This window comes from Cibotium barometz, chromosome 1 (genome assembly GCF_041138505.1).
Source record: "Cibotium barometz isolate CiBa-2024 chromosome 1, ASM4113850v1, whole genome shotgun sequence".
NCBI classification, from domain to species: Eukaryota; Viridiplantae; Streptophyta; class Polypodiopsida; order Cyatheales; family Cibotiaceae; genus Cibotium; species Cibotium barometz.
This window is the reverse complement of record NC_141046.1, coordinates 1806267-1815000: the sequence shown is the minus strand read 5'-3', so window position 1 is coordinate 1815000 and position 8734 is coordinate 1806267. Positions and strand designations below refer to the sequence as shown.

The window sequence follows — 8734 nt, the reverse complement described above, 5'->3', positions numbered from 1 at the left end:
CCGAGGACGGGAGGCGCCAAACAACCAATCTCTCTCTCCCTCCTCTCTCTCTCTCTCTCTCTCTCTCTCTCTCTCACACACACACACACACACACACACACACACACACACACAGATAGACCTTATTTATGTTAACCATTTTTATTTTTTGCAGAAAAACTCAGAGCTTACCATGGAAGGGAGGTGCACTGCAGACGACACGTGTAGTCGACACCGAGGAGGGGAGGCGCACGTCCACGCTTCCAACAACCTGCACAGTCGCGTTGTGCACAGAGCACGTCCACGCTTCCAAAAGCCTGCATGCCAACAAAAAAAGCATGACTGGAGAGCATGTCCCCGAGAGAGAGAGAGAGAGAGAGAGAGAGATGCTCACCACCAGGGAAAGCTTGCGTGCGAATAGGAGGGGAGCTTGTGCACAGAGCACGTCCACGCTTCCAACAGCCTGCACAGTCGTCGGGAGTTGTGCACAGAGCACGTCCACGCTTCTAAAAGCCTGCATGCTAACAAAAAAAGCATGACTGGAGAGCACGTCCCCGCCGCGCGAGAGAGAGAGAGAGAGAGAGAGAGAGAGAGAGAGAGAGAGAGAGAGAGAGAGAGAGAGAGAGAGAGAGAGAGAGAGAGATGCTCACCACCAGGGAAAGCTTGTGTGCGAATAGGAGGGGAGCTTGTGCAGGTTGACTGGAGAGCACGTCCACGCTTCCAATAGCCTGCACAACCAACAAAAAAAGGATGGCTGGAGACTCGAGAGCACGTCCGCGAGAGAGAGAGAGAGAGAGAGAGAGAGAGAGAGAGAGAGGATGCTCACCACCAGGGAAAGCTTACGTGCGAATAGGAGGGGAGCTCACTGGACAATGCGCGAATAGGAGGGGAGCTCGTTGGAAGGACCAAAACGCCATTCGACATCCCTCTGGACCTGCAACCTGGGAGCTGGAATGCGACCTGCAACCTTTGCAACAACCAGCGGCCCAGCATAGAATAGGGGCGGTGCTGCAGCATGGACGTGGTGGCCCAGCATGTAAGAGAAGGGGCGGCACTGTAGTGTGGACGTGGTGGCCCAGCATGTAAGAGAAGGGGCGGCGCTGTAGCGTGAATGTGGTGGCCCAGAGAAACCGGTGCATGCAATGCAGACGTCGACGTGAGAAAAAAACGCAACACGTGGAGGGCAAGGCAAGCTGCGTAAGAAATAGTAGAGAAGCTTGATTTTTAAATGTATTTTAGTTATAAAATGGGAAAACAAGGAAGGAATTTCAAGGAAAACCAATGCCACCATTGCTGTGATGAGTGATGGCAATGATGGGGTGGCTAACAAACGCACGCCCTTTCCCTGAGCCCCTCCCCTCCATAGGAATCATGATGATGCATCTGAACTTGGGGTCGCCTATGTTATCATTTTGGCATGGACGACGATGATGCATATATCGGGCATTGGGGCAACCCGTCCTTGTCTGCCCGACGGGGCCGGCCCGTTGTCTGCCATGCTGTGGATTGTTGAATTGTGCAATGCATGTTGATACAAGCAACTTGAAGCAAGGGACGCACGCGTTGAATGTACGACATGATTGTGGTCCGCGATTAGGCGCCATGCTCAGCGCTGGCTACGGCAAACGGGACCGTGATCCGTGACGTGAGAATGACCTCCTCTCGTGCCACGTGCCAACCAGGGAAGCGGGAACGCTGACGACGTGGAGCAGCGGAAAAGGCGATTACCGACGTGGAAGCGTCAATGAAAATAAGCTCCCATAGTTGAAAAAACGATAAAAAAATAAAAAACAGAATAAAAATCTACCCCTAGCTTAATTAAGCGCCTAGCATAGCCTTTTTTCCCTATTTTGTCAACTAGCATAGCCTTTTTTTTCCGATTTAGCAAACAACTAGTCGAGTGACCCCTGCACACCACGTCTCCAACTTCAAATTCAAATTCTATCCTAATTTAGTTAAGCCTCATCCTCTTTTACCCTACTTCCAAATTGCCCTGACAACTTTCTTTAAAATAATATATATATAGAAAAGAGATATAGAGAAGAGAGAAACAATCCCGATTCCCATGCTGTCCTAAATAAGGATTAGTGAATCCCATGTCCTCCTCAATAAGGATTAGTGAATCCCATGTCGTCCTAAATAAGGATTAGTGGTAAGAACAAGTCTAATTTGATATGGCCGTAATGATAACAGAATCTAGGCGTGGCGGGGGGCCCACCGCGTTGCTGCGCATGCAAAGATAGTATAAATACGGGAGATCTTCTAGTTTCAAGGCCAGCTAACAAAACGAAAGCCATAGACGGACTCTGCAGGAGGAGCTTGTAGTCTCCATAGCTTGTGTTGTTGTCTTCAACTTTTCGAAACCCTAGCGCAGCTCCTGGCCCCTGTTTCTGAGTTTTGGCCATGTTAGAGACCATCTGCCTTCCCCCCTACTCCAACAGAACAGGCCGGCGGCCGAGCTCACACATGCACGCCTTCGGCATGAACGGATCATCCAATAGAACAGTGGCGACGACGGAGAACGGCTCCAACGGACGTGCCATCAACGGACTGGGGACGGAGAAGGGGGCCGATGAAGCTCCGAATCAGCAGATTAAGCGGCCGTGCGTGTGGTACGAAGAAGAAATCGAGGATTCTCTACGATGGTGCTTCAGCCTCAAGAGGTCTGCTCTCCCCTTTACAGGCCTAACTAATTCTTCTCTCGGATTCGTGCTCGCAAGGGCGATGGAAGTTTCTGCTAGGGTTTGAAAATACTGGCTCTATCGGCTATGAAAGCATCTTCTGTTGTCATTGGTTTGTCCTCTTGTTTCTTTCCTGTTTGCTGGATCAGGTGTTGAAAAGCCTTGCGCATGTTTTCACTCTGCCGGAGGCATGTCTCCATGCACGCTTTAATTCCTTGCGCGTTGAACAAAAGGCTTGTCTGTAGAAGTGCTGTTGAGGGCATCTCTCAAACAATCCAGCTTTAACCTGCATTATGAACAGGATTCATCCATCTTCCACTTGAAAGAGACCAGTCATTCTGGCCACAGTAACACAAAAGAGGGATGCAACAATCAATGCATTTGATATTTATGGCCATGCGTTGTCATGTGGATGTGGTGTTTGCAAACATCTTACGCATGGCTTGTTCTAGTTCCTTGCAGTATTTTGCACACAGGCGCCAGCAAATATCAGGACATTGCGTTGCTTGATACAGATCCCTTTGGCAAGGTCTGGCTCTCTTGATGGTGTCCTACACCATGATCAGGCCCTTTTCGTTCTCTCTTTTTGGAAATGAGAAACGTATGTATAATTAAGAGCCGAGGCTAGGCTATATCAAAATTCCATCATGACCTCATATGACCGGGTCCTTCTTTCTCCTGTTGGGTCGATCAAATCGGTCCTCAGCTCCAAATCGAGCCTGAAATTTTTTGGGGGTTTTGGCAGGTCTTGGTGATCGACAACAAGATGCAATCAGCTGAGGTGGATGAGTGGGTGTATCATGAAGCTCTTGTACACCCTGCACTCCTTCATCACCCCAGGTTTGTTAAGCATTAATTTTGTCACTTGCACCATCTTCATATATAGCCACTTGGCTGTTCAGTTTTTTAGGAATTGCTCGAGATTTTTCTGGTTTGACTCTTTGTTGTAGCCCCAATAATGTCTTCATCATGGGAGGTGGGGAGGGTTCAACTGCTCGAGAGGTACTCCGCCATAGGAGCGTGGGGAAGGTTGTTATGTGTGATATTGATAAGGTAATAGCAGCTCCACTGTTGGTGGCTATATTTTATATGCTTCTGGCCAACTCCATGGTTTTGGCACCTTCAGGATGTGGTGTCATTTTGTTCCACCTATCTCCCTTTGAATAGGGACGCCTTCCATAGCAGCCGACTTGAGCTTGTAATCAAGGATGCCAGGTACTTTGCAGACTAAGATGAGTAGAATGTGATAGTAATATGGGAAAGTTGTAGGATTCGGTATGACAAAAGATGAGGAATTTCCTTGTATGTAATGTATTGTGTGTTCTTTCTGGGCGCAGAGTAGAGCTTCAAAACCGCGAAGAACAGTTTGATGTCGTGATCGGAGATCTGGCTGATCCTGTGGAAGGAGGGCCTTGCTATCGCTTGTATACCAAGGACTTCTATGAAAATACTGTCAAGCCCCGACTAAGTCCAGGGGGGGTCTTTGTTACCCAGGTTCGAATGTAGGCTCATCTAATTCAAGGGTTAAACCAGGGCAGAAAGCTGTTCACTAGTATGTTACTTACGTTTTTTTTAATTTGGGACTCTTTAACGGATTGTAGGCTGGCCCTGCTGGTATCTTGTCTCATGGGGAAGTGTTCTCATCGATTTTCAACACTTTGCAAAGTGTCTTTGCATGTATGTATTTAGTCAAAAAAATCTTTGTTTTTCAAGTAGATTTTCAGCTGTATGGCATTGTCTTTCATGTCAACATATTATGAGTTGCTGGCATTATATCCTTCTATTCTGTGTTTGTTGGATGTCCACAGATGTTGTACCTTATTCTGCTCATGTACCTTCGTATGCTGATATGTGGGGCTGGGTTATGGTAAGTCCTAAGGAATGGAGATTTGTTGGTGAATTTGAACTTGGTTTTACATCGGAAGTTCCCTAATATGGCGTATGCTATGTGCAGGCTTCAGATAAGCCATTCCCAACTACTTGTCCTGAGGAGTTGGACGTCAAGATAAAGCATCGTATCAAAGGTGAACTCCAGTATTTGGATGGAGAAACCCTTGTTGCTATGAAAACCTTGAATAAAACTGTTCGCAGAAGGTAAGCTAGGAGATCATCATCATGCCAGCATTATTCCGTGTCAAAATGGTCTCAGCTTGAGAATGTGAGCATGTGGGTGGATATTGAGAGAGAGAGAGAGAGAGAGAGAGAGAGAACTCTAAGCATTGTTCGGTTTTGCAGTTTAGCAAAGGAAACACATGTTTATACTGAAGATACAGCACGCTTCATTCATGGTCATGGGCGAGCAACATGTCCTTACAAACTCGAAAATTAGTTAAGCACAGCTTTTACTTAAGACTTACCTCCAGAACCTTATACCCGTAACCCCATGGATTACAAAACAAAGCCGCTCACGCTCGGTCTGTGTAAAAGTTAAAAGCTAATCTTCAAATACAACAGTCTTGCAGTTTTTAATTTTTGGCCAAGTCGACATCAATCCGTCTTCAATCTAAAAGCTAAAGCTGTAAGTCTTAAGATGAGTTGTTTCATCTCTTCCTCTTTAACGAGAAACCAAGAGGACGATTGATTGGGCATAATGTCAGATTAATGAAGATACGAAATGAATGTGTGCCATCCACTTATCCTCAACCTTTTAGCAGGTGGAAACTTAAGTATAAAATATTAATGGGCAGGGGGGAGAGAGAGAGAGAGAGAGAGAGAGAGAGAGAGAGAGAAAAGACGGGGGACGGATCCGTTTTACAATTATAAGAATGTGTAGTGTCACACTTGAAATAACACAAGTTCTATTTTATTGACTTAGATGCTGGCATAGGACTAGAAATCAAAACATTTAGTGTTTGCAACGTAAAGTTTTCCACATTTGCTTTACTAATTCATTATTGCTATAACACACACACACACACACACACACACACACACACACACATATGTGTGTGTGTATACACACACTAGTCCTCAACCCGCGCATTGCTGCAGTATTTAAAAGGGAGGCAAAGCGGGCCCAACAATGAAGCGTCAGCTAGCAATGAAGCATTTGAATTTTTTTGGGAGGACTCATTGTAATTAGGCAGCCGATTGCTCCACGTTCCAGGATTTCTCTTTTCTCTCCTCTCCTTGTCCCAAAGTTGTCCATGGTTAATATCTAATAGATATGTGTGTGTGTGTATGTATGTATTTTATGTTTTGCTTCATGGTCAATAGCGCATGATCCGAGCAAACCACCGTATCTTGTGTGAATGGAAAAGCCCAAGCTGCACAAGTAACATTGGTTGATGCATCTACACAATGCTACACTTGTTACAAGATTGGAGTGCACAATTTCTTACAAAATGTAAGATTTATGCGGTGATCACATAATCTCTCGTGGGATTTTTCTCCGACTCTTCTAGAATTCTATGGTATCAAGTAACCCCGAGACCAAATCCCCTCAAACCTTTTTCTACTCTTAAAATCTTTACAACTTCTCCCGAACCCACTTCACAAAGCTGAGGACTTCAAACAAGATACAAATCCATGCACCCATTCTCGAGCTCCATCAGATTGATGAAAGTACTTAGTAAATTTGAGAGATTCTAATATTTTAGAATTATGTAGTGAAAGATACCTATGCTAAGGTGAGAGAGGCCAACCACCATTATTGAGAAGAGCAGACAAATTCAGCAACAACCTTGCCACTATGAGCTTATCATGTCCCTGGAATCAGTGTAGAGTGGTAACTCATCATTGTCTGTGATGTTGAACTTCTGATCTAAATATATACTATTTGGGTTCTTTTGAGACTACTTTGTGATCTAATTTTCTAATATTGGTTTCCATAATTGTCCTCAGTGAGATCACAAGACCACCCAGAATGAAACGTAACAACATAGAAAGCAATGCCAGGTAGAGACAAAGTCCCGCAAACAAAAGACACAATGTGCTAGGCGGGGAGTCAAAAGTCTTCCAAAAATCATCCTTAATTTTCATAATAGCAAAGAGAATATGACTAGATTTAAGTGGGCTAAAATCTACAGCCTCTCTTTCCCTCTTTGCTTTCCATTTTCATCAAATGTTTCTTATCAAAAAGTTTTGAAGTTCATTGTGTTATAGAGGTTTTAGTAGAAAAATTATTTCTATGCTAAAAAATAGCACATAGAAGGGAACATGTATAGGCATTGCACCCAAAAATGCACCAGTGTGTTCTAACTAGACATTAATTTATATTGATGCATGATGTCTAATATCTATAAGAACAATGCAAATGAAGATATCAATGAAGCCATCTTGGTTTTTATTCAAAGCAAGTACACTATTAGTAAATTGAAATAGCTAGCCCAAGTGATCATGTGGACCAACTTAATCATTAATGAAGGGCAATCCATGCACCTAGTAGTAATTACCGTGAAATCTCCTCCATTGAAGCTCAAGTGTGTTTCTCCAAGGCAAGCTCCATCAGCCACTTACACACATCTACAAGAGAGAAAGCAAGCATGCAAGCTCCTAACACAAGGGCACAAAAAGAATCAATTACCACTTTTCTCATTAGTCATAGTGCCTTATATGCAAATATTCATTTGTACAATAGACGGACACCATGGAATGTCTAGGGTGCTCAAAAACTAGAGAGACTTATCCTAGACTATGTATATACAAAAATCTTCATACTCAATATTACACATAAGAGTTGTAAGCTTTGATAATCCCAAAATCAAGCCGATAAGCACATTGCATGGATATAAAATGTAGAGATAATAAGCATGTCCATGCATACAATGGTAACACTAGCCAATGTGTTTAGCATACCTCCCTTCCATTTTATTTTCAGGGTTCAAGAGGTGTCACGGTATGCTGTAGTCGACATACCTCCCAAAATCATTACAATAAGAACATGGCATGGATATAAAATGTAGAGATAATAAGCATGTCTATGCATACAACAGTCGTGCTAGCCAATGTGTTTAAGTATTCACCAAAATGAGCATACTTCCTTGCATGAGAGAGAGAGAGAGAGAGAGAGAGAGAGAGAGAGAGAAGAGAAAAGAGACAATCAGTTCGGGGACTAGCACTTAGCCAACCCTAATGAGGGTTAACTCCTCGATGTAAAGCCGCCAAGGACTCACTCCACCACCACTTGTGTCACCCAAGTGGAGCTTTCCTCAAGCTAGGTGGGGAGCAATGTGAGAAGGAGCTATGGAGAGCTCAACTCCTACTCAATGCCTTCATGTGTACAAGAGGGAAGGAAAGAGAGAGCAAGAAGAAGAAGAAGAGGCAAGCAAAGAGAACATCACCTACATGCACACACACACAACCAAGCAAGCAAGCATGCATGCACACAAGCTTACCACCATAGCCATAAGAGAGTGAGAGATAGGGTAAAACTCAATTATGATCATGGGATTGTCCCTTTTCATATTTCATAAGTCACTTATATACATGATATTTCTTTTTACAATGGTCGATCGCCCATTTAACAATTGGGGGCCCAAAATTAGTTCCTCAAGCTTTATGTACACCTAGGCTTATGCTCATGGTCAACATCATGCAAGTTGTAAGCTCGGTCATCCCATATATCTTTTACATGAAGCGCTTAGGGCGATTTACATAAAAATGAGTTACATGAAGCATAATCATGCTTTAAAATAATGTTAACCAGTGTGTTCAATGTAACCCCTCCCTAACTCAAGTCCGCCGTCCTCGGAGGTGGTGGCAAGAAGAATTAGTGGTAGTAGAGGGAATATGTGCATACAAAATTTTACCGTGACTTAGAGTACTAGGGGGGATCGATGAAAGGCCTTGTAGCTCAACTAGAATGCTATCTCCATCATGTCTTTGAAGGTCTGGAGATGCCAGCCGGGTATCCATTGGATGCGCTCGTAGTAGCCGAAGAGTTGCTTCAGGGTGGGGACTTTGTTGAGGTCGAAAGCGAGGCCTTGAGCACCTTCATGATGACTGTGGTGCCACTGGGGGAACTCCACTCCAAGAGTGTGATAATGAGGTTGAAGAAGTGTATGGTGGTCACAATGGTGGGATTTGGCACCTAATCATTTGTACCCCAATGAAAGCATGCATTTGAGTGAGCA

General features: G+C 44.2%; 1 protein-coding gene across 3 annotated transcripts; it reads left to right on the top strand.

The window, feature by feature from the left end:
- The first annotated feature begins 2067 nt into the window (after window positions 1-2067).
- LOC147641510 (thermospermine synthase ACL5-like) lies at window positions 2068-5129 on the top strand. Of its 3 annotated transcripts, none has more exons than XM_086812639.1 (10): window positions 2068-2642; window positions 3123-3189; window positions 3406-3500; window positions 3611-3689; window positions 3787-3875; window positions 3998-4154; window positions 4262-4337; window positions 4469-4527; window positions 4615-4754; window positions 4896-5129. In XM_086812639.1, the coding sequence occupies exons 1-10, from the start codon at window positions 2383-2385 to the stop codon at window positions 4987-4989; spliced, it is 1116 nt and encodes a 371-aa protein (XP_086668765.1). In that variant the 5' UTR covers window positions 2068-2382; the 3' UTR covers window positions 4990-5129. The 3 variants fall into 3 exon arrangements, with proteins under 3 accessions (XP_086668765.1, XP_086668842.1, XP_086668697.1); XM_086812716.1 differs by having other exon boundaries at window positions 2072-2642; window positions 2810-3189; window positions 3611-3713; XM_086812571.1 differs by having other exon boundaries at window positions 2073-2642; window positions 3611-3713.
- The last annotated feature ends 3605 nt before the right edge of the window (window positions 5130-8734 follow it).

Coding starts and splice junctions, on each gene's coding strand:
- LOC147641510 (XM_086812571.1), top strand. CDS start 2,383: ATGTTAGAGACCATCTGCCTTCCCCCCTACTCCAACAGAACAGGCCGG. Junction 2,643..3,122: donor TGGTGCTTCAGCCTCAAGAG/GTCTGCTCTCCC, acceptor AGTTCCTTGCAG/TATTTTGCACACAGGCGCCA. Junction 3,876..3,997: donor CTTGTAATCAAGGATGCCAG/GTACTTTGCAGA, acceptor TTCTGGGCGCAG/AGTAGAGCTTCAAAACCGCG.